The sequence below is a fragment of the Schistocerca gregaria genome, chromosome 2 (genome assembly GCF_023897955.1).
Source record: "Schistocerca gregaria isolate iqSchGreg1 chromosome 2, iqSchGreg1.2, whole genome shotgun sequence".
Lineage (NCBI taxonomy): Eukaryota > Metazoa > Arthropoda > Insecta > Orthoptera > Acrididae > Schistocerca > Schistocerca gregaria.
In genome coordinates, this window is record NC_064921.1 from 42,694,697 (window position 1) to 42,720,055 (window position 25,359).

At 52.8% G+C, this 25,359-nt stretch overlaps 1 protein-coding gene across 1 annotated transcript; it reads left to right on the forward strand.

Moving 5' to 3' along the window:
* Positions 1-20,945: 20,945 nt before the first annotated feature.
* LOC126335632 (uncharacterized) lies at positions 20,946-25,247 on the forward strand. The gene is made up of 4 exons (XM_049999086.1): positions 20,946-20,981; positions 21,047-21,301; positions 21,505-24,201; positions 24,342-25,247. Exons 1-4 carry the CDS (start codon positions 20,946-20,948, stop codon positions 25,245-25,247), a joined length of 3,894 nt encoding a protein of 1,297 aa, XP_049855043.1.
* The last annotated feature ends 112 nt before the right edge of the window (positions 25,248-25,359 follow it).

A 25,359-nucleotide genomic window follows, 5' to 3' on the forward strand; every position in this document is an offset into this window, starting at 1 on the left:
AACAGGAATTGTGATTGGTGTAAAAAATGGCAGCTAACTCTAAATATAGATAAATAAAAGTTAATGCAGATGAATAGGAAAAAGAATCCCGTAATGTTTGAATACTCCATTAGTAGAGTAGCGCTTGACACAGTCAAGTCGATTAAATATTTGGGCGTAACATTGCAGAGCGATATGAAGTGGAACAAACATGTAATGGCAGTTGTGGGGAAGGCGGGTAGTCGTCTTCGCTTCATTGGTAGAATTTTGGGAAAATGATGTTCATCTGCAAAGGAGACCGCTTATAAAACACTAATACGACATATTCTTAAGTACTGCTCGAGCGTCTGGGATCCCAATCAGGTCGGATTGAGGGAGGACATAGAAGCAATTCAGAGGCGGGCTGCTAGATTTGTTACTGGTAGGTTTGGTCATCACGCGAGTGTTACGGAAATGCTTCAGGAATTCTGGCGGGAGTCTCTAGAGGAAAGGAGGCGTTCTTTTCGTGAATCGCTACTGAGGAAATTTAGAGAACCAGCATTTGAGGCTGACTGCAGTGCTATTGTACTGCCGCCAACTCACATTTCGCGGAAAGACCACAAAGACAAGATAAGAGATTAGGGCTTGTATAGAGGCATACAGGCAGTCATTTTTCCCTCGTTCTGTTTGGGAGTGGAACAGGGAGAGAAGATGCTAGTTGTGGTACGAGGTACCCTCCGCTACGCACCATATGGTGGATTGCGGAGTATGTATGTAGATGTAGAGTTTCGAGAGCGGGTTTTGAAATTGCAAGTTCAGTTGAGTGCTTTCGAATGGGAAAGCGCTATGGTGGAGGGGGAACAGGGAGGTGACGCTTCGTTGAATTTGCCAATGGAGTCCTCTGGCACCGGATTCCGAGATCAGACAATAGTGGGACAATTATTTTGCTAAACTTCCAGATCCTTGGCGTCCATATTTCAGGGAGTTGAGTCCTCGTCGATTGAATCCATGGACCATTTAGTTCAGTTTTTGTGGTTTTTAGTTAAGTTGGAGAGGATTGCTGACGTTTTAAATACGCCGGCAAGGGTGGTGTGTCAGTTGCTCTGTCCTTTGTCCAATGGTTCCTTGACTCAATTACTAGCATCCGTTCTTGAGAGTGACAATAGCTTGAGTGGGTTGCGAATAAAGATCGAGCAGGAAAGGTTAACCGCTTGGGACAAAAGCCACCTAGTGAATAAATATGTATTCAAAATATGTATTCAGAGTACAGAGGAAACAGGAGTCCCTGAGGGACTACATAACCGATGTACGAACAGCGTTGCTGGCCTTTCACACTCGCCTACCGGAGCCTGAAGTCGTTTCAAGTATAGTTCGTGGGTTGAAACCGGAAGAACAGAGTCGTGTATTGTTCAGTGAAAGGCTGACTTCTTACGCAGACTTGGAACGGTTAGTTCATGAAATTGAGGGAGTTCCGGGAGCAGATGACATGTTAGGGTGCGAAGAAATTTCCGGTAGCAGTGGGTGTAAGGAAAATGGAAGGAATTACCAGACTGCAAGTAGCGTTCCCGCTAAGGTCGTGTGCTACCGTTGTAACCAACCAGGACATTTCGCACGTGAGTGCAAGGTCAAGGGAGGAGCAATATCGAACATCTGATGCCAGCTGGCACGCAGGCGAAGTCGCCGCGGTCCCATACCTAGACCCTGCAACAGAATCTGGGTGGTGTCGAACGCAAGATAACAATTCGTTTGCGTAAGAATGAACAATGTGCCGGTGTGTGCCCTGATTGATTCTGGCAGTAATATATCGCTTCTAGACGATCCGTGGTATCAAAGATATAAGTCCATTTGTAAATTCCCGGTGCCGTGGAGTGTTTCGGTAATCTGTCGGGGTGTGAATGGCCAGTATTTAGATGTGGTTGGCGAAATGAAGGTGGGGTGCAGAGTTGGCGATTTTTCTTGGCCTGTTAAGGTACGTGTAGTGAGGAATTAGGGGAATGGATATCATATTGGGGTTTAACTTTATAAAGCTTACTGGGCTGGTATTGGATTACGTGGAGGCGTGTCCTATTTTCGATTTTCTCCAGTTACCAAGTTTCAGTTTTGTAACCATTATATGAGGGACTGTCGGGTGTGTAGTCCTAGTAGTAATGGCTCTGGTTGTAGCTTGAGTCATCTTACCGAGAAGCAAGCCTCGCAGTTGTTGCAAGTCTTGGTGAAGTTTCCTCGTGTGTTAACGGACGAGCTGGGGGTCACCAATAAAATTCAGTACTGTATCCGTGTCACCGATAATCAACCGGTGAGTCAAGCACCGTGTGGGCTGTCGCCTCCTCAGATGAAGGTGTTGAGGCGGATAGTTGATGACATGCTTGAAAAGGGGTTTATTCGGCCGTCTACGTCGCCTCACGCTTCCCCAATACTCTTGGTTCCTAAAAGTAATGGAGGAGGCTACAGGCTGGTGGTTGACTATTGGGCCTCAAATAAGAAGGTGGTCTTCGAATCGGTCCCACTTCCTGATTTACACAACTGCTTTACTTGGTTTACGGGAGCGCGTTACTTCACTGTATTGGACCTCAATCGAGCCTACCACCAGATTCTGCTGGCCGAGGAGTCTAAGCCCCTTACTCCATCACGACAGATTGGCATCTATACGAATTTCACCGCGTGATCTTTGGTTTAATGACCGGTGCCGCGGTTCTCTATAGGCTTCTCGACTCTGTTTTGGTGGACATAAAGTTTCAGTTTGTTTTTAATTACTTGGATGATTTGGTCATCTATAATTAGACCTTCGAAAAGCATTTAGGACATATTGATAATGTGCTAGTTCGTTTGGAATAGGGAGGGTTAACTGTTAAACCTTCTAAGGTCGAGTTTACCTGTCAGAAAATCTCCTTTCTGGTCCATGTGGTGTCCTGCAGTGGCATCAAGGTTGATCACTCGATGACCCATGCCATCCGTGATTTTCGACCACCTAATAGTGGAGAGGGGGTGACTAGGTTCGTGGGTATGGTAAATTTTTTAGGAAATTCATTCCCCATTTTGCGGAACTGGTGGCTCCGTTGAACATTCTGAGAAAGAAATGGGTGTCCTTTAATTGGACCGAGAGCCTGCTCTTAAAACTGCATTGAGTAATGCCCCGATTCTGGCTGTTCCGAATTTTGATTTGCCCTTCATTCTTCAAATGGATGCTTCAGGCTCCGGTATTGCGGCCGTGTTGCTTCAGGAACATGATGGAGAGAGCCGCCGGTCGGTTATGCCACACGTGCCCTTACTGCCACTGAGATGAAGTATTCCACCTATGAGTTGGAGTCGTTAGCGGTGCTCTTCGCCACCGAGCGATTCAAGTTCTATCGAGAATCGCGAGTTTCTTTTAGAGTCCAATAATCAGGCTCTCACTTGAGTTTTGGCGCGACCGCTGAAAACGGATCGGATTGCCTGTTGGGCTGTGCGTTTGTCAGCCTTTAAGTTCGTAGTTCGGCATCTCAAGGGGACCGAAAATGTGCTAGCTGACACCCTGAGCCGCATGTTTGAGGAATCCGATGAAGAGGCTAGCGAAGATCAACTACGTATCCAACCGGGCACGCGAGAAGAAGCTCTGGTGGCTGTTGTATTAGGGGAAGTGCCGGAGTTGTTTAGGAACCTGGAAGAGGAGCAGTATCAGGACACAGAGTCGGCCAGGATCAGGGAGTGGCTGGAAGCCGGAGGTACTATCTCGGGTTACGAGCTTAGGAGAGGAATTTTGTGTTTTTGTACTCGCCATGATCAGAGGTTTAAGATTTGCTTGCCCAAATCCTCGATCCCAGCTGCGTTTAGGTATTATCACTGTTCGGTTCTTGGAGGACATCTGGGGGTCTTTAAAACTATTAGTAGCGTTAGAGAATCTTTGAAGTGGCCAAACCCATATCGGGATGTTAGGAAAATTGCGAGAGCCTGCAGAGAATGCAGTATGGCTAAACCCAGTTCTAACGCGCGTCGGGGTTGCTTGCCACTTTACTGTTGGCATATTCTCTGTAAATTCTCCGCTTGCTAACTTGTGGTCGATCTCGGACCTGTTTCCAGAGGAGATATCAGCAGAAATTATCCACGAGAATTGGCAGAGAGCAAGGGCCAATATAGATCTCGCCCACAAGAGGGAGGCGGCACGATACAACAAGGGGCGTCATCCTGCTAACATCAGAGGGGGTGACCTGGATTTTGTTAGGCGTGTGCCAGGACGGGGTAAAGGAAGCGTCATCTAAATTTGAGCCTCGCTTTGAATGCCCCTTCAGCTACCCACCCTGGTGACCTACCTTGTATAGCATCAATAATCTGACCAGGAAAAAAGAGTGCACTTGTCACAAACCAAACTTACCAATGTTGAGTAGTTGCCTAAGTTCCTGCTTGTGTAACCTCATCCCAAGGCTTTTACATTAATGGGGGGGGGGGGGACGGGGGGGAGGCTGAGCCAGATCGCTGGACGATCATCAGCGATCGGCTTGTTATCATTGGCGCGTCCGCTGGCATGAGCACCTTTGGGTTTGCGGCTGGGGCGCGCGGGACGGTGAGAGGCAGTCGGTTTGGGGCGGCCGGTAAGACTTGTGGAGCTGTGGCTCGGCCGTAAGCACATGTGTGATTTCTGTTACGCTGGGGCTAATCGAGAAACTCCTGCCGTGGTTACTGGTTGGCCTGAAGGCATCTCATATAAACTGTGCAAAGCCTCGCAGTGAGAGGGAAGTCCAGAGTTGGTGTTGGCCTAGATGTTTGTATAAATTGAGGTGCCTGTGTGAGAAGCACGGTGAGGGCCTGTTGGTTGCTTCGTCCTTCTGGCAGCCACCGCAAGTGGATGTTCGGCCGGAATGTCTACAGTTTGTGGTGAGCATAGTGTAAACAAGTTCTCGTAGGATGTGCTCTCAGCCCGACTCTTAGCCTATGTTATTTGTGGGTGCTGACCCCTTGTCTGTTACTGCTTCCGCGTGTCCTGTAAGATTTCGCAGCAAAACTGATTTGTGGACTGGACGAGGTGGCGCAGAGGTTAGCACACTGGACTCACATTCGGAAGGACGACGGTTCAATCCCGTCTCTAGCCATCCTAATTAAGGTTTTCTGTGATTTCCATAAATCGTTCCAGGCAAATGTCGGGATGGTTCCTTTCAAAGGGCACGGCCGATTTCCTTCCCCATCCTTCCCTAACCCGAGCTTGCGCTCCGTCTATAATGACCACGTTGTCGACGGGACATTAAAACAACACTAACCTAACTGTGATTCGAGCCATTCTGTGTTTCTGGATCAGCCTCCGCTTAGAAAGGGGAACGATTTGTGCCTCAACTGAAAGGGGGGACGGGACGGGCAGGAGGGTTCGATTAAGCATCTTTGGAATTGCTTACTGCTGTAATTTAAGCATATAAAAAACATTGTTCTTTCAGAATAAGCGCCTATTTCGTTGGGACACTGCAGTTAAAACAGGAGTGACGTAATGTTAATCAGTATTTGTTATTCGTCAAATGAAGTGTGTTTAATGTCTTGCAGTTTTCTGGGGCATGCAGCTGTGTTATTGAACACATTTTGAAGTGTTGTGGCAGGTGAATGACTGCTACCACCCTTCAGTGTATTCTCTTGAGTAGTATAGTAAGGATTTTGGGATATTTGTCAGTGGGGTGTATTGATTCAATTTTGTTTCTCTTTCTTTGTTTAGTTTATCTGGTTATTGGCTTAATTCGTGCTTCACGCACTAAATCAGCTGACATTGATATTGTATTTTTTATTCCTGTTTAATGCCAGACAGATTTAAATGTAACTTCATTTATGTTATTCGAAATAAATGTGTTCGGTTGATCTTAATGAATTATGTGCAATCGAAGTAAGGGACCCTGTCCACTAGTGATTGACAGTGGCGTGTAGTTCGGACCAGGGTGATAGACACACACACACACACACATCGGCCACCGAGCCACCACTTCACGCCTGAAGCCACCCTGGCCCAGGACCTGGCGATTGTCGCTCATATTGGCAACCACTCAACCTCCTCGCCCCTGTTCCACCCTGGCCCAGGTCCTGGCAATAAACACTCACATCGGCCACTGATTTACCGTGTCGCCCATGCCAAGTTGTGAGCAGGCACGATGAGGTGGAGCAGTGGCTGATGTGAGCATTTATTGCCAGGACCTGGGCCAAGGTGGTTGCAGGCACGATTAGGTTGCCTGGTTGCCGATGTGTGTGTCTATCGCCCGGTCCTGGGCCAGGGTGGCAGCAGGCGGGAGGAGGTTGTGTTGTGGCCGATGAGAGTGTTTATTGCCTGCACCTGGTACAGGGTGGCAGGATGCCCAGGACCTGAAGATGGTCGCTCACATCAGCCATCTACCCACCTAATCATGAATGCTGCCACCCTGGCCCAGGTCATGACAAGATACGTTCACATTGGAGAGAGCACTACCTCCACATACATGCTGTCGCCCTAGTCAAAGTCTTGACAGTAGACACTTAAATCAGCCACCACTCTACCTCCTCTCTCCTGCTGCTGCTCTGGCTCAGGTCTGTAAATAGACGATCATATCAAGTACTCTGCCACCTCCTCGCTCATTCAGCCACTTTGGCCCAGGTCCTGGCGATAGACACTCACATCATCCACTGCACCACCTCCTCCCACCTGCTGTAACCCTGGCCAAGGACTGTGCAATAGACACACACATCGGCAAACACGCTACCTCCTCGCATCTGCTGCCTCCCTGTCCCAGGCTCTGGCATTCAACGCTCACATCGGCCACTGCACCACCTCTTCACACATGCTGCTACCCTGTCCTTGGACCTGGTGATAGATTCTTCCACCGGCAACGACAAACCATCCTTGCACCTGCTACCACCCTGGCCCAGGTCCTGGCAGTAAACATCTTATACACCCACCAATCGAACTCATTGCCCCTGCAGACACACTGGCACAGGTCCTGGCAATAGACGCTCACATCAGCGTCCAGTCTACTTGAACGAGCCTGTTGCACCCTCGCCCATCTCCTGGTTGTAGACGCTCATATCAGCCACCACTCCACCTCATCGTGCCTGTTGCCAACCTGGCCTCGAGTCCAGTTACTTGATGCTCACATCAGCCAATGAATCACCACTTCACACCTGCCACAACCCTGGTCCAGGACCTAACGATTGACGCTCACATTGGCAACCATGCAACCTACTCGCACCTTCTGCAACCCTGGCCCAAAACCTGGGAATAAACACTCCATGACCACTGCTCCACCTCGTGCGACCTGCTGCCACACTGGCCCTAGTCTTGGCAATAGATGCTTACCTCTGCCTACACCCTACCTCCTCCCACCTGCTGCCACCCTGGTCCAGGAACTCGTGAGACACGCTCACATCACCCATTGCTCCACCTCCTCGCGCCTTTTATTACCCTTTCCCAGGTCCTGGAAATAGACGCTCATATTGGCCACCGCTCAAACTCCCCACACATGCTGCCACCCTGGGCAAGGCCCTGGCAATAAACACTCACACTGGTCACTGCTCCACACGTTGCACCTGCTGCCACACTGGCCCTCGTCCTGGAAATAGATGCTTGCATTGTGCTCCACTCAACCTCCTCGAGCCTGCTGCCACCCTGGTCCAGGCCCTGGCACCTGCCACACCTGCTTCCACCCAGGCCCTGGTGCTGGCTAGAAACACTCACATCAGCCACCACATCACTACCTCCTGCCTGCTGCCACCTTGGCACAAGGACCTGCCCATAGACACCCACACTGGCAACCACGCTACCTCCTCATGCCTGCTGCCACCCTGGCCCAGGTCTTGGCATTAGATGCTCACATCTGCCACCATGCTACCGCCCCACAACTGCTTCCACGCAGACCCAGGTCCTGGCAATAGATTTTCACATCATCCACCACAAATTCTCCTCATGCCTGCTGCTAATCAAGCCCCTAGTCCTGGCCGTAGACAGTCACATTGGCAACTGCTCCACTTGCTTGTGCCAGCTGTCACCTTCCCAGGTCCTGGCAACAGATTCTCACATCTGCCACTGCAACACCTCCTCACGCCTGCTACCACGCTGTCCCAGATCCTTGCAGTAGATGCTCATATCACCAACTACTCCACCTCGTTGTGCCTGCTGCCAACCTGGCACTGAGTCCTGGCAATAGACACTCACATCGGCCACCGTTTTACCGTGTCGCCCCTGCCAATTTGGGAGCAGGCTCGATGAAGTGGAGCAGTGGCTGATTTGAGCATTTATTGCCAGGTCCTGGGCTAGGGTGGCAGCAGGTGGGAGGAGGTGGTGCTGTGGCTGATGAGAGTGTGTGTCGCCTCTCCACCAGCTCCACCAGCTGCCATCCTAACCCAGGGCCTGGCAATATATGCTCAAAACAGCCTCTGCTGCCACACTGATGCAGGCCCTGGCAGTAAATTCCCACATCAGCCAACGAGCCACCACTTCACGCCTGCCGCAACCCTGGCCCCAGACCTAACGACAGACGCTCACATTGGCAACCACGCAACCTCCTTGCGCCTTGTGCATCCCTGGCACAAGACTGGGAAATAAAAACTCACAGCAGCCACTGCTCGACCTCCTGGGATGCTGCCACCTTGGCCCTGGTCCTGGTAATAGACGCTTACATCAGCCTACACTCTACCTCCTCAAGCCTGCTGCCACGCTGGGCCAGGCACTGGCAATTAACGCTCACATCTGCCACCACACCACCTCCCCACACCTGCTTCCACCCAGGCCCTGGTGCTGGCAAGAAACACATCAGCCACTGCATCACCACCTCCTGCCTGCTGCGACCCTGGCAAAGGACCTGCCCATAGACACCCACATTGGCAAGCATGCAACCTCTTCACACCTGCTGCTACCATGGCCCAAGTCTTGGGAATAGACGTTCACATCTGCCACCATGCCACCTCCCCACACCTGCTTCCACACAGACACTCACATCGGCAACTGCTCCACCTGCTCATGCCAGCTGCCACCCTTGCCCAGGTCCTGGCAATTGTTGTTGTTGTGGTCTTCAGTCCTGAGACTGGTTTGATGCAGCTCACCATGCTACTCTATCCTGTGCAAGCTTCATCTCCCAGTACTTACTGCAACCTACATCCTTCTGAATCTGCTTAGTGTATTCATCTCTTGGTCTCCCTCTACGATTTTTACCCTCCACGCTGCCCTCCAATGCTAAATTTGTGATCCCTTGATGCCTCAAAACATGTCCTACCAACCGGTCCCTTCTTTTTGTCAAGTTGTGCCACAAACTCCTCTTGTCCCCAATTCTATTCAATACCGCCTCATTAGTTATGTGATCTACCCATCTAATCTTCAGCATTCTTCTGTAACACCACATTTCGAAAGCTTCTATTCTCTTCTTGTCGAAACTAGTTATCGTCCATGTTTCACTTCCATACATGGCTACACTCCATACAAATACTTTCAGATACGACTTCCTGACACTTAAATCTATACTCGATGTTAACAAATTTCTCTTATTCAGAAACGCTTTCCTTGCCATTGCCAGTCTACATTTTATATCCTCTCTACTTCGACCATCATCAGTTATTTTACTCCCTAAATAGCAAAACTCCTTTACTACTTTAAGTGTCTCATTTTCTAATCTAATTCCCTCAGCATCACCCGATTTAATTTGAATACATTCCATTATCCTCGTTTTGCTTTTGTTGATCTTCATCTTATACCCTCCTTTCAAGGCACTGTCCATTCCGTTCAACTGCTCTTCCAAGTCCTTTGCTGTCTCTGACAGAATTACAATGTCATCGGCGAACCTCAAAGTTTTTATTTCTTCTCCATGAATTTTAATACCTACTCCAAATTTTTCTTTTGTTTCCTTTACTGCTTGCTTACTATACAGATTGAATAACACCGGGGAGAGCGGTTTATAATTTGAAAGACAATATTGCAGTCAACATTGTCAAAAGCTTTCTCTAAGTCTACAAATGCTAGAAACGTAGGTTTGCCTTTTCTTAATCTTTCTTCTAAGATAAGTCGTAAGGTTAGTATTGCCTCACGTGTTCCAACATTTCTGCAGAATCCAAACTTATCTTCCCCAAGGTCCGCTTCTACCAGTTTTTCCATTCGTCTGTAAAGAATTGGCGTTAGTATTTTTGCAGGTGTGACTTATTAAACTGATAGTTCGGTAATATTTACATCTGTCAACACTTGCTTTCTTTGGGATTGGAATTATTATATTCTTCTTGAATTCTGATGGTATTTCGCCTGTCTCATACATCTTGCTCACCAGATGGTAGAGTTTTGTGATGACTGGCTCTCCCAAGGCCGTCAGTAGTTCTTGTTTCGACTCAGGTCTTTCAGTGCTCTGTCAAACTCTTCCTGCAGTATCGTATCTCCCATTTCATGCTTATCTGCATCCTCTTCTATTTCCAGAAAATTGTCCTCAAGTACATCGCCCTTGTATAGACACTCTATATACTCCTTCCACCTTTCCGCCTTCCCTTCTTTGCTTAGAACTGGGTTTCCATCTGAGCTCTTGATATCCATACATGTGGCTCTCTTTTCTTCAAAGGTCTCTTTAATTTTCCTGTAGGCAGTATCTATCTTACTCCTAGTGAGATAAGCCTCTACATCCTTACATTTGTGCTCTAGCCATCCCTGCTCAGCCATTTTGCACTTCCTGCATTTTTATATTTTTTCCTTTCATCAATTAAATTCAATATTTCTTCTGTTACCCACGGATTTCTATTAGCCCTCGTCTTTTTATCTACTTGATCTTCTGCTGCCATCACTACTTCATCCCTCAGAGCTACCCATTCTTCTTCTACTGTATTTCTTCCCTCCATTCCTGTCAATTGTTCCCTTATGCTCTCCCTGTAACACACTACAACCTCTGGTTTTTTCAGTTTATCCAGGTACCATCTCCTTAAATTGGCACCCGGCAATAGATTCTCACATCTGCCACTGTGACACCTCCTCATGCCTGCTGCCACCCTGGCCCAGATCCTTGCAATAGACGCTCACATCAGCCACTACTCCACCTTGTCGTTCCTGCTGCCAACCTGTACTCAAGTCCTGGCAGAAGACGCCCATATCGGTCACATCCTGACTGCTGCTCACACTCTTTCCGGTTCCTCTCAATAGACGCTCACATCGGCCTCTGCTCCACTTGCTCGTGCCAGCTGCCACCTTATACCAGGCCCTGGCAATATTCACTCACATCAGGCATCCCTCCAAATCGTCTCGGTTGCTGCCCTACTGGCCCAGGTCCTCGGAATATTTTCTCACATCGGCTACTGGGCCACTTCCATACTCTGGCACATTGGCTACTGGACCACTTCCATACTCTGGCACATCGGCTACTGGGCCACTTCCATACTCTGGCACATCGGCTACTGGGCCACTTCCATACTCTGGCACATCGGCTACTGGGCCACTTCCATACTCTGGCACATCGGCTACTGGGCCACTTCCATACTCTGGCACATCGGCTACTGGGCCACTTCCATACTCTGGCACATCAGCTACTGGGCCACTTCCATACTCTGGCACATCGGCTACTGGGCCACTTCCATACTCTGGCACATCGGCTACTGGGCCACTTCCATACTCTGGCACATCGGCTACTGGGCCACTTCCATACTATGGCACATCGGCTACTGGGCCACTTCCATACTCTGGCACATCGGCTACTGGGCCACTTCCATACTCTGGCACATCGGCTACTGGGCCACTTCCATACTCTGGCTGCCACCCTGGCCGAGGTCATGGTAATAGAAAGACACATCAGCTACCGTGCCCATCTCCTTGCTCCTGTTGCCATGATGGCCCAGATCCTGGCTCTAGACGCTCACATCAGCCACCCCTCCGTCTCGTTGTGCCTGCTGCCATCCTCGCCCTGAGTCCCGGCAATAGACGCTAACATCGGCCACCGTGCCACCTCCACACTTGAAACATACCCTATGAAAAACTAATTAATTACTGTGCCGAAAAACCTCTGAGTTATTTGATTTTCAAATAGCTGAGCAAAACTGAACGTACTTAGTCATTACTCTCTTTACTTATTGTGATCAACACTAAACTGACACAATGTTTTTTAGCGTAACACAATCTTTCAAAAATCCCTACAAAAGAATGACCCTGACCAACAATAACCTATGGTTTTCATGAATCACTTACCTAATAAATATCTTGGTTACTCTAACTATTGCAATACAGTGAGCGCCACTATTGCCAGCTAAATAAAAGTATCTAACTAATGAAGGCACTAACTACTGATAGGCATAGTCAGCAAATGAAATATTTTTATAGAGAACAATCAATGTATTTACCTTAATAATTTTCAAAAGCCATATATATATATATATATATATATATATATATATAATCACTTCATGATATCCACTATTACAAATTTACTCTCTTTGGCGGACAGAAGTGCAGATCGTCTGCTCTTAAAATTCTGCCATCTCTCTCCCCACACCCACCACTGCTGGTGGCTCACCTCCAACAGTGCAACGCTACGCACTGCTCACATTACGCTACCCAACACTATAATAGCACAGATTCCAACAATACAAACTAGCCACAGGCTGCACACAGCACTGTCAGCGATTTTCGTACAGAGCGCTACGTGGCGTTACCAACATAAAAACTTACACAGCCTACTTACATAGCCCCCATGCTCCCCATAAAAAAATTTACAAACTGTTTTGGGCAGTGGCCAATAATGATTTGATAAAATTTTTCGAAATTACAAGAACAAAGATATCCAATGCATACACTTATTGATACAATCTTGGTCTAAAGCAAAAATTGTTCTCATAAAGTTTTCTATTTTTTTCCTCAAAGTCTGAGCAGTAAAAGAAAATACACACGGAAGTAGTGGATTTACATGCAGTCTTGAAGAAGTAGTATTGTCCATCCAACAGAAAGACAGTGCTAACTCTTGATATGCAGACAGGTAATGGGCCACAACAGAGCAAACCCACAACAGAGTCATTCGAATTTTTGAAGAATACTGGTAGGTAGGTCATTATAGAGCAGACCCACTGTAGTCATACTAGAGTGTGTTGTATTGGTGGGCCATCAAAGGTGCAGACCCACTGCAGTCGCCGGCCGCAGTGGTCTTGCAGTTCTAGGTGCGCAGTCCGGAACCGTGCAACTGCTACAGCCGCAGGTTTGAATCCTGCCTCGGGCATGGATGTGTGTGATATCCTTAGGTTAGTTGGGTTTAAGTGGTTTTAAGTTCTAGGGGACTAATGACCACAGCAGTTGAGTCCCATAATGCTCACAGCCATTTTGAACCATTTGAACCCACAGCTCACATCGGCCACCATGCCACCTCCACACCACTGCTGCCACCCTACACAGGTACTAGCAACAGACGCTCAAATCGGCCACGGCACCAGGTCTTCGAGCTTGCTATCGCTCTGACCCAGGTCCTGGCAGTAGAAACTCACGTCAGCCACTGCTCCACAACCTCTTGTCTGCTTCACTGCACCAGGTCCTGGCCACTGCTCCACTTTCCTACAGCAGCTGCCACCCTGAATCAAGCCATGGAAAAAGATGTTCACATCTGCCACCACGCCACCTCACCACACCCGATGCCTCCCTTGCCCAGGTTTGGGCAATAGATGCTCAAATTAGCCAACATACGACCTCCCTGCACCTGCTACCACCCTGGGAAAGGAAATGGCAGCAGACACTCACATCAGCTACAACTTCACCTAATAATGACTGCTGCCACCCTTGTCGAGGTAATGGCGAGAGACGGTCACATCAGACACTGCCCCACCTCTTCACACCTGCTGCCACCCTGGCCTACATCCTGTCGATAGACGCTAACATCAGTAACCACACCACCTCCTCGCTCCTGCTCTTACCCTGGCCCAGATCCTGGGAATATACACTCGCTTCAACCACTGCTCCACCTCGTTGCCCCTGCTACCACAGTGGCCCAGATCCTGGCAATATACACTCACATCAACCACTGCTCCACCTCATTGCCCCTGCTGCCCAGTGGCCCAGGTCCTGGCAATAGACGCTCACATCGGCCTCCACTCCACCTCGTTGTGCCTGCTGCCAACCTGGCCTGAGTCCTGGCAATAGACGCTCACATCGGCCACTGTGCCACATCCACACAACTGCTGCCACCCTGCCAGGTCCTCTGTAATGCCCCAACGACCATCTTTAAGTCAATTAAGAAAGAACATGAAGTAAGGAAAGTTATCTTCGCAGTTACGACATCTTTGCCGATGAGCTAACATGAAAGTTTTGTCAACAACTACGTTTTACTCCACTGAGCATATTTGTTAGCGAAAGAAAAAGAAGAAACATCGTATTTCAGCAATGGACCAATATCCATGTGACAAATGTGAAATTAATATCTCAAAAGTTAAGTCCAAAGTAATGTCATCAGAGATAACTTTTATGTAGAAGAAAGTTGTAAGTGCAACGAAGAAATTCAATGCGCCTACAATGCTCTTTCACGGAAGTCGCTTGCTGGAACTCATGCAGTGCAGACATACGAGAGCGGTTCTGATATGAATTATTGAGACTGCGAATCGTGACGAGATCGTTTTCGAGTATAGAAGTGTTGTTGTTGCGTGACGGTATTCGCGGCTTAAGAAACTTATTTTATTAGCTGAGACATAACAGATAGACTCATTTAACCGTGCACTGTGGGTTAATTGAAATCTAATAACGGAATTAGTGAACATTTGACTTGACTTTAAATTAGTTGGACCTTACGGAGAAGTGGACATTCTATGAAAGAAAACACGCAATTAGTTTTGAGTAAGACCCAAGTACACGACAGCATGAAGATAAAACAATTACGCTAGAGTTGTGGTAATTACCAAGAAACTATAACTCAATAGGACTGACTTAACTAAAATATTCCATGTGTGTGTGGTGCGGGAGTTATAAGTATTTAGTGACAAAATAACAATAAACTGTCCGTTACCAGCTAAATACCCGGTGTGGACTACATCATTAAATAGTTTGATGTTGTTGTTGTTGTCTTCAGTCCCGAGACTAGTTTGATGCAGCTCTCCATGCTCCTCTATCCTGTGCAAACTTCTTCATCTCCCAGTACCTACTGCAGCCTACATCCTTCTGAATCTGCTTATTGTATTCATCTCTTTGTCTTTCTCTACGATTTTTACCCTTCACGCTGCCCTCCAATGCTAAATTTGTGATCCCTTGATGCCTCAGAACATGTCCTACCAACCGATCCCTTCTCATCAAGTTGTGCCACAAACTCTTCTTCTCCCCAATCCTATTCAATACCTCATTAGTTGCGTGATCTACCCATCTAATCTTCAACAATCTTCTGTAGCACCACTTTCGAATGCTTCTGTTCTCTTCTTCTCTAGTGTCCCTATTTCACTTTCATACATGGCTACACTCCATACAAATACTTCCAGAAACGACTTCCTGATACTTATATCTATACTCGATGTTAACAAATTTCTCTTCTTGAGAAACGCTTTCCTTGCCATTGCCAGTCTACATTTTATATCCTGCCTACTTCGACCATCATCAGTTATTTTGCTCCCCATATAGCAAACCTCCTTTACTACTTTAAGTGTCTCATTTCCTAATCTAATTCCCTCAGCATCACCCGACTTAATTCGGCTACATTCCATTATCCTTGTTTTTCTTTTGTTGATGTTCATCTTATATCCTCCTTTCAAGACACTGCCCATTCCATTCAACTGCTCTTCCAAGTCCTTTGCTGTCTCTGACAGAATTACAATGTCATTGGCGAACCTCAAAGTTTTTATTTCTTCTCCATGGATTTTAATACCTACTCCGAATTTTTCTTTTGTTTCCCTTACTGCTTGCTCAATATACAAATTGAATAACATCGGGCACAGGCTGCAACTCTGTCTCACTCCATTCCCAACTGCTGCTTCCCTTTCATGCACCTCGACTCTTATTACTGCCATCTGGTTTCTGTACAAATTATAAATAGCCTTTCGCTCCCTGTATTTTACCCCTGCCACCTTTAGAATTTGAAAGAGAGTATTCCAGTGAACTTTGTCAAAAGCTTTCTCTAATCTATTTTCCAAGATAAATCGTAGGGTCAGTATTGCCTCACGTGTTCCAACATTTCTGCAGACTCCAAACTGATCTTCGCCGAGATCGGCTTCTACCAGTTTTTCCATTCGTCAGTAAAGAATTTTGCAACTGTGACTGTGCAGTATCTCCGTTTTCACATCTGTCAACACCTGCTTTCTTTGGGATTGGAATTATTATATTCTTCTTAAAGTCTGAGGGTATTTCGCCTGTCTCATACATATTGCTCACCAGATGGTAGAGTTTTGTCGGGACTGGCTCTCCCAACGCCGTCAGTAGTTCCAATGGAATGTTGTCTACTCCCGGGGCCTTGTTACAACTCAGGTCTTTCAGTGATCTTTCAAACTCTTCACACAGTATTGTATGTCCCATTTCATCTTCATCTACATCCTCTCCCATTTCCATAATATTGTCCTCAAGTACATCGCACTTGTACAGACCCTCTATATACTCCTTCCACCTATCTGCTTTTCCTTCTTTGCTTAGAATTGGGTTCCATCTGAACTCTTGATATTCATACAAATGGTTCTCTTTTCTCCAAAGGTCTCTTTAATTTTCTTGTCGGCAGTATCTAACTTACCCCTAGTGAGATAAGCCTCTACATCCTTACATTTGTCCTCTGCCCATCCCTGCTTAACCATTTTGCACTTCCTGTCGATCTCATTTTTGAAACGTTTGTATTCCCTTTTGCCTGCTTCATTTACTGCGTTTTCATATTTTCTCGTTTCATCAATTAAATTCAGTATTTCTTCTGTTCCCCAAGGGCTTCTAGTAGCCCTCGTCTTTTTACGTACTTGATCCTCTGCTGCCTTCTCTATTTCATCCCTCAGAGTTACCCATTCTTCTTCTACTGGATTTCTTTCCCCCATTCCTGTCAACTGTTCCCTTATGCTCTCCTTAAAACTCTGTACAACCTCTGGTTCTTTCAGCTTATCCAGATCCTATGTCCTTAAATTCCCACTTTTTTGCAGTTTCTTCAGTTTTAATCTGCAGTTCATAACCAATAGATTGTGGTCATAGTCCCATCTGCCCCTGGAAATGTCTTACAATTTAAAACCTGGTTCCTAAATCTATGTTTTACCATCATATATTCTATGTGATACCTACTAGTATCTCCAGGATTCTTCCAAGTATACAACCTTGTTTTACGATTCTTGAACCAAGTGTTAGTTATGATTAAGTTATGCTCCGTGCAAAATTCGACCACACTGTTTCCTCTTTCACTTCTTACCCCCAATCCATATTCACCTACTATGTTTCCTTCTCTCCCTTTTCCTACTCTCGAACTCCAGTCACCCATGACTATTAAATTTTCGTCTCCCTTCACTACCTGAATAATTTGTTTTCTCTCATAATACATTTCTTCGTTATCTGCAGAGGTAGTTGGCATATAAACTTGTACTACTGTGATAGGCGTGGGCTTCGTATCTATCTTGGCCACAATAATGCGTTCACTATGCTGTTTGTAGTAGCTTACCCGCATTCCTATTTTCCTATTCGTTATTAAACCTACTCCTCCATTACCCCTAACTGATTTTGTATTTATAACCCTGTATTCACCTGACCAAAACTTCAAAATGGTTCAAATGGCTCTGAGCACTGTGGGACTTAACATCTATGGTCATGAGTCCCCTAGAACTTACAACTACTTAAACCTAACTAACCTAAGGACAGCACAGTGACCATAAGTCTTGTTGCTCCTGCCACCGAACTTCACTAATTCCCACTATAACTTTAACCTGTCCATTTCCCTTTTTAAATTTTCTAACCTACCTTCCCGATTAAGGGATCTGACATTCTACGCTCCGATCCATAGAACGCCAGTTTTCTTTCTCCTGATAACAACGCCATCTTGAGTAGTCCCCGCCCGGAGATCCGAATGGGGGAGTATTTTACCTCCGGAATATTTTGCTCATAAGGACGCCATCATCATTTAACCCTACAGTAAAGCTGTCCTCGGGAAAAATTATCGCTGTAGTTGCCCTTGCTTTCAGCCGTTCGAAGTACCAGCACAGCAAGGCCGTTTTGGTTAGTGTTGCAAGGCCAGATCAGTCAATCATCCAGAGTGTGGTTGCACCTACAGTACGGGAATCTGTATCGCTGAGGCACGCAAGCCTCCCCACCAACGGCAAGGTCCATGGTTCATGGGAGTAAGAAATAGTTTGATAAATGACAATCAACGACTATTCATGAAAGACTATTTCATTGAAGTGCAAACAGACACGTCATTAGTTGAGAAGTGAACTTTAAAATATTTTCGTATTACGACGCAATCTTACAAAGACTGAATCAAAGTGTATCCCTGGAACTGGCTGCAGACCAGCACAACAATTCAATAGCAGCGAGACAAGACAACAGCGTAAAAAATAAAAATAAATAAATAAAGAAAAGAAAAAATATTCCTCGCAATCAGTGGTATGTGCTATGCGAACGAGAGAAGAGTTGATAACTACCGCAAATCCAGACAATTAACAGTACAATATTAGTAATAAAAAGCATCAGTTATACTAGTTCGCATAAGTGGAAACGCTGCGCATTTGCAATTGAGATACAACGACTACGCGAGGAACGCCTTTTCGGAAGTTTTTCAGGTTTTTTCTCCCGTTAATGTACGGGGACTGACGTTATATCGCGTCGTGTCTCTGCTCTGCCGCGAGAGCTGTGGCAGTAGCAGCTCTACATCAGCACGCGGTTCGAGTCTGGGGGCATGCACCACACCTCGCAATAAACGTTGTGACGTACAATTTTATATATATAAATTTTCGGTTCCTACAGTGTCAAGTCTTTCAGTTTCACACCAATTTTTATTTTTAAAGGGGATCACTTAAGACTAATTCCATGGATTTGCCCCTCAAATTTCTCCCTCATATCACAAAATTGTCGTCTGGTGTAGTACAAACTGAAAAAATAAATTCCTTTTAAAGCACAGTTTTGTATATAATTGATATTCAATACCTTACACCTGTGTCACAGAACAAATCCTAAATCGGGAATACTTTACACAAGTTTAAGGAAAGAAATGCTTCCTATAATTATTACAGTATTTAAAGAACATCAAAATATGAACAGGCTGAAATGAACAAACAGTACATGAGACTATGTTAATAAATTCAATTGTAAAAAGCTAAGGAGCATATTATTAGCAAAATGAGAAATATGCAAAAGTGAAATACCAAAATGAGCACTTCTCAATTGGAAGTAAATCAAAACAATCAAAATGGCTGAAAGAGCGCACAATAACACGAGCAATAAACGAGTAAGAGCTAAGTAACTAGGCGAACAACAAAATAGGCCAAAATGAGATGAGAACAAAACGAGAGCTGGCCGAACTCCGTCAGCACTCATACGCGGCTAGTGCTCCTGGCGGCACCTCGTGGCCCGCACGCAGCACGCGCGCCTGCCCATCGCAGTGCACTCTTAGCTCCTGGCGGCGCCTCGCGGCCCGCACGCAGCACGCGCGCCTGCCCATCGCAGTGCACTCTTAGCTCCTGGCGGCGCCTCGCGGCCCGCACGCAGCACGCGCGCCTGCTCATCGCAGTGCACTCTTAGCTCCTGGCGGCACCTCGGGGCCCGCACGCAGCACGCGCGCCTGCCCAGCGCAGTGCACTCTTAGCTCCTGGCGGCACCTCGTGGCCCGCACGCAGCACGCGCGCCTGCCCAGCGCAGTGCACTCTTAGCTCCTGGCGGCACCTCGTGGCCCGCACGCAGCACGCGCGCCTGCACATCGCAGTGCACTCTTAGCTCCTGGCGGCGCCTCGTGGCCCGCACGCAGCACGCGCGCCTGCCCATCGCAGTGCACTCTTAGCTCCTGGCGGCGCCTCGTGGCCCGCACGCAGCTCGCGCGCCTGCCCAGCGCAGTGCACTCTTAGCTCCTGGCGGCGCCTCGTGGCCCGCACGCAGCACGCGCGCCTGCCCATCGCAGTGCACTCTTAGCTCCTGGCGGCGCCTCGTGGCCCGCACGCAGCACGCGCGCCTGCCCATCGCAGTGCACTCTTAGCACCTAACGGCGCCTCGCGGCCCGCACGCAGCACGCACGCCTGCCCATCGCAGTGCACTCTTAGCTCCTGGCGGCACCTCGGGGCCCGCACGCAGCACGCGCGCCTGCCCATCGCAGTGCACTCTTAGCTCCTGGCGGCACCTCGCGGCCCGCACGCAGCACGCGCGCCTGCCCATCGCAGTGCACTCTTAGCTCCTGGCGGCACCTCGCGGCCCGCACGCAGCACGCGCGCCTGCCCATCGCAGTGCACTCTTAGCTCCTGGCGGCACGTCGCGGCCCGCACGCAGCACGCGCGCCTGCCCATTGCAGTGCACTCTTAGCTCATGGCGGCACCTCGCGGCCCGCACGCAGCACGCGCGCCTGCCCAGCGCAGTGCACTCTTAGCTCCTGGCGGCACCTCGCGGCCCACACGCAGCACGCGCGCCTGACCATCGCAGTGCACTCTTAGCTCCTGGCGGCACCTCGCGGCCAGCACGCAAAACGCGCGCCTGCCCATCGCAGTGCACTCTTAGCTCCTGGCAGCACCTCGCGGCCCGCACGCAGCACGCGCGCCTGCCCATCGCAGTGCACTCTTAGCTCCTGGCGGCACCTCGCGGCCCGCACGCAGCACGCGCGCCTGCCCAGCGCAGTGCACTCTTAGCTCCTGGCGGCACCTCGTGGCCCGCACGCAGCACGCGCGCCTGCCCAGCGCAGTGCACTCTTAGCTCCTGGCGGCACCTCGTGGCCCGCACGCAGCACGCGCGCCTGCACATCGCAGTGCACTCTTAGCTCCTGGCGGCAACTCGTGGCCCGCACGCAGCACGCGCGCCTGCCCATCGCAGTAGCTTTTAGCTCCTGGCGGCACCTCGTGGCCCGCACGCAGCACGCGCGCCTGCCCATCGCAGTGCACTCTTAGCTCCTGGCGGCACCTCGTGGCCCGCACGAAGCACGCGCGCCTGCCCATCGCAGTGCACTCTTAGCTCCTGGCGGCACCTCATGGCCCGCACGCAGCACGCGCGCCTGCCCATCGCAGTGCACTCTTAGCTCCTGGCGGCACCTCGTGGCCCGCACGCAGCACGCGCGCCTGCCCATCGCAGTGCACTCTTAGCTCCTGGCGGCACCTCGTGGCCCGCACGCAGCACGCGCGCCTGCCCATCGCAGTGCACTCTCAGCTCCTGGCGGCACCTCGTGGCCCGCACGCAACACGCGCGCCTGCCCAGCGCAGTGCACTCTCAGCTCCTGGCGGCACCTCGTGGCCCGCACGCAGCACGCGCGCCTGCCCAGCGCAGTGCACTCTTAGCTCCTGGCGGCACTTCGTGGCCCGCACGCAGCACGCGCGGTTGCCCAGCGCAGTGCACTCTTAGCTCCTGGCGGCACCTCGTGGCCCGCACGCAGCACGCGCGCCTGCACATCGCAGTGCACTCTTAGCTCCTGGCGGCAACTCGTGGCCCGCACACAGCACGCGCGCCTGCCCATCGCAGTAGCTTTTAGCTCCTGGCGGCACCTCGTGGCCCGCACGAAGCACGCGCGCCTGCCCATCGCAGTGCACTCTTAGCTCCTGGTGGCACCTCGTGGCCCGCACGCAGCACGCGCGCCTGCCCAGCGCAGTGCACTCTCAGCTCCTGGCGGCACCTCGTGGCCCGCATGCAGCACGCGCGCCTGCCCAGCGCAGTGCACTCTCAGCTCCTGGCGGCACCTCGTGGCCCGCACGCAGCACGCGCGCCTGCCCAGCGCAGTGCACTCTCAGCTCCTGGCGGCACCTCGTGGCCCGCACGCAGCACGCGCGCCTGCCCAGCGCAGTGCACTCTCAGCTCCTGGCGGCACCTCGTGGCCCGCACGCAGCACGCGCGCCTGCCCAGCGCAGTGCACTCTCAGCTCCTGGCGGCACCTCGTGGCCCGCACGCAGCACGCGCGCCTGCCCAGCGCAGTGCACCCTCAGCTCCTGGCGGCACCTCGTGGCCCGCACGCAGCACGCGCGCAGCACGCGCGCCTGCCCAGCGCAGTGCACCCTCAGCTCCTGGCGGCACCTCGTGGCCCGCACGCAGCACGCGCGCCTGCCCAGCGCAGTGCACCCTCAGCTCCTGGCGGCACCTCGTGGCCCGCACGCAGCACGCGCGCCTGCCCAGCGCAGTGCACCCTCAGCTCCTGGCGGCACCTCGTGGCCCGCACGCAGCACGCGCGCCTGCCCAGCGCAGTGCACTCTCAGCTCCTGGCGGCACCTCGTGGCCCGCACGCAGCACGCGCGCCTGCCCAGCGCAGTGCACTCTCAGCTCCTGGCGGCACCTCGTGGCCCGCACGCAGCACGCGCGCCTGCCCAGCGCAGTGCACTCTCAGCTCCTGGCGGCACCTCGTGGCCCGCACGCAGCACGCGCGCCTGCCCAGCGCAGTGCACTCTCAGCTCCTGGCGGCACCTCGTGGCCCGCACGCAGCACGCGCGCCTGCCCATCGCAGTGCACTCTCAGCTCCTGGCGGCACCTCGTGGCCCGCACGCAGCACGCGCGCCTGCCCAGCGCAGTGCACCCTCAGCTCCTGGCTGCACCTCGTGGCCCGCACGCAGCACGCGCGCCTGCCCATCGCAGTGCGCCCTCAGCTCCTGGCGGCACCTCGTGGCCCGCACGCAGCACGCGCGCCTGCCCATCGCAGTGCGCCCTCAGCTCCTGGCGGCACCTCGTGGCCCGCACGCAGCACGCGCGCCTGCCCATCGCAGTGCGCCCTCAGCTCCTGGCGGCACCTCGTGGCCCGCACGCAGCACGCGCGCCTGCCCATCGCAGTGCGCCCTCAGCTCCTGGCGGCACCTCGTGGCCCGCACGCAGCACGCGCGCCTGCCCATCGCAGTGCGCTCTTAGCTCCTGGCGGCACCTCGTGGCCCGCACGCAGCACGCGCGCCTGCCCATCGCAGTGCGCTCTTAGCTCCTGGCGGCACCTCGTGGCCCGCACGCAGCACGCGCGCCTGCCCATCGCAGTGCGCTCTCAGCTCCTGGCGGCACCTCGTGGCCCGCACGCAGCACGCGCGCCTGCCCAGCGCAGTGCACTCTCAGCTCCTGGCGGCACCTCGTGGCCCGCACGCAGCACGCGCGCGTGCCCAGCGCAGTGCACTCTCAGCTCCTGGCGGCACCTCGTGGCCCGCACGCAGCACGCGCGCCTGCCCAGCGCAGTGCACTCTCAGCTCCTGGCGGCACCTCGTGGCCCGCACGCAGCACGCGCGCCTGCCCAGCGCAGTGCACTCTCAGCTCCTGGCGGCACCTCGTGGCCCGCACGCAGCACGCGCGCCTGCCCAGCGCAGTGCACTCTCAGCTCCTGGCGGCACCTCGTGGCCCGCACGCAGCACGCGCGCCTGCCCAGCGCAGTGCACTCTCAGCTCCTGGCGGCACCTCGTGGCCCGCACGCAGCACGCGCGCCTGCCCAGCGCAGTGCACTCTCAGCTCCTGGCGGCACCTCGTGGCCCGCACGCAGCACGCGCGCCTGCCCAGCGCAGTGCACTCTCAGCTCCTGGCGGCACCTCGTGGCCCGCACGCAGCACGCGCGCCTGCCCAGCGCAGTGCACTCTCAGCTCCTGGCGGCACCTCGTGGCCCGCACGCAGCACGCGCGCCTGCCCAGCGCAGTGCACTCTCAGCTCCTGGCGGCACCTCGTGGCCCGCACGCAGCACGCGTGCCTGCCCAGCGCAGTGCACTCTCAGCTCCTGGCGGCACCTCGTGGCCCGCACGCAGCACGCGCGCCTGCCCAGCGCAGTGCACTCTCAGCTCCTGGCGGCACCTCGTGGCCCGCACGCAGCACGCGCGCCTGCCCAGCGCAGTGCACTCTCAGCTCCTGGCGGCACCTCGTGGCCCGCACGCAGCACGCGCGCCTGCCCAGCGCAGTGCACTCTCAGCTCCTGGCGGCACCTCGTGGCCCGCACGCAGCACGCGCGCCTGCCCAGCGCAGTGCACTCTCAGCTCCTGGCGGCACCTCGTGGCCCGCACGCAGCACGCGCGCCTGCCCATCGCAGTGCACTCTCAGCTCCTGGCGGCACCTCGTGGCACCTCGTGGCCCGCACGCAGCACGCGCGCCTGCCCATCGCAGTGCGCCCTCAGCTCCTGGCGGCACCTCGTGGCCCGCACGCAGCACGCGCACCTGCCCATCGCAGTGCGCTCTTAGCTCCTGGCGGCACCTCGTGGCCCGCACGCAGCACGCGCGCCTGCCCATCGCAGTGCGCTCTTAGCTCCTGGCGGCACCTCGTGGCCCGCACGCAGCACGCGCGCCTGCCCATCGCAGTGCGCTCTTAGCTCCTGGCGGCACCTCGTGGCCCGCACGCAGCACGCGCGCCTGCCCATCGCAGTGCGCTCTTAGCTCCTGGCGGCACCTCGTGGCCCGCACGCAGCACGCGCGCCTGCCCATCGCAGTGCGCTCTTAGCTCCTGGCGGCACCTCGTGGCCCGCACGCAGCACGCGCGCCTGCCCATCGCAGTGCGCTCTTAGCTCCTGGCGGCACCTCGTGGCCCGCACGCAGCACGCGCGCCTGCCCATCGCAGTGCGCTCTTAGCTCCTGGCGGCACCTCGTGGCCCGCACGCAGCACGCGCGCCTGCCCAGCGCAGTGCACTCTCAGCTCCTGGCGGCACCTCGTGGCCCGCACGCAGCACGCGCGCCTGCCCAGCGCAGTGCACTCTCAGCTCCTGGCGGCACCTCGTGGCCCGCACGCAGCACGCGCGCCTGCCCAGCGCAGTGCACTCTCAGCTCCTGGCGGCACCTCGTGGCCCGCACGCAGCACGCGCGCCTGCCCAGCGCAGTGCACTCTCAGCTCCTGGCGGCACCTCGTGGCCCGCACGCAGCACGCGTGCCTGCCCAGCGCAGTGCACTCTCAGCTCCTGGCGGCACCTCGTGGCCCGCACGCAGCACGCGCGCCTGCCCAGCGCAGTGCACTCTCAGCTCCTGGCGGCACCTCGTGGCCCGCACGCAGCACGCGCGCCTGCCCAGCGCAGTGCACTCTCAGCTCCTGGCGGCACCTCGTGGCCCGCACGCAGCACGCGCGCCTGCCCAGCGCAGTGCACTCTCAGCTCCTGGCGGCACCTCGTGGCCCGCACGCAGCACGCGCGCCTGCCCAGCGCAGTGCACTCTCAGCTCCTGGCGGCACCTCGTGGCCCGCACGCAGCACGCGCGCCTGCCCATCGCAGTGCACTCTCAGCTCCTGGCGGCACCTCGTGGCACCTCGTGGCCCGCACGCAGCACGCGCGCCTGCCCATCGCAGTGCGCCCTCAGCTCCTGGCGGCACCTCGTGGCCCGCACGCAGCACGCGCACCTGCCCATCGCAGTGCGCTCTTAGCTCCTGGCGGCACCTCGTGGCCCGCACGCAGCACGCGCGCCTGCCCATCGCAGTGCGCTCTTAGCTCCTGGCGGCACCTCGTGGCCCGCACGCAGCACGCGCGCCTGCCCAT

Coding starts and splice junctions, on each gene's coding strand:
- LOC126335632 (XM_049999086.1), top strand. CDS start 20,946: ATGGCCCGCACGCAGCACGCGCGCCTGCCCATCGCA. Junction 20,982..21,046: donor ACGCGCGCCTGCCCATCGCA/GTGCACTCTTAG, acceptor TGCCCATCGCAG/TGCACTCTTAGCTCCTGGCG. Junction 21,302..21,504: donor ACGCGCGGTTGCCCAGCGCA/GTGCACTCTTAG, acceptor GTGCACTCTTAG/CTCCTGGTGGCACCTCGTGG.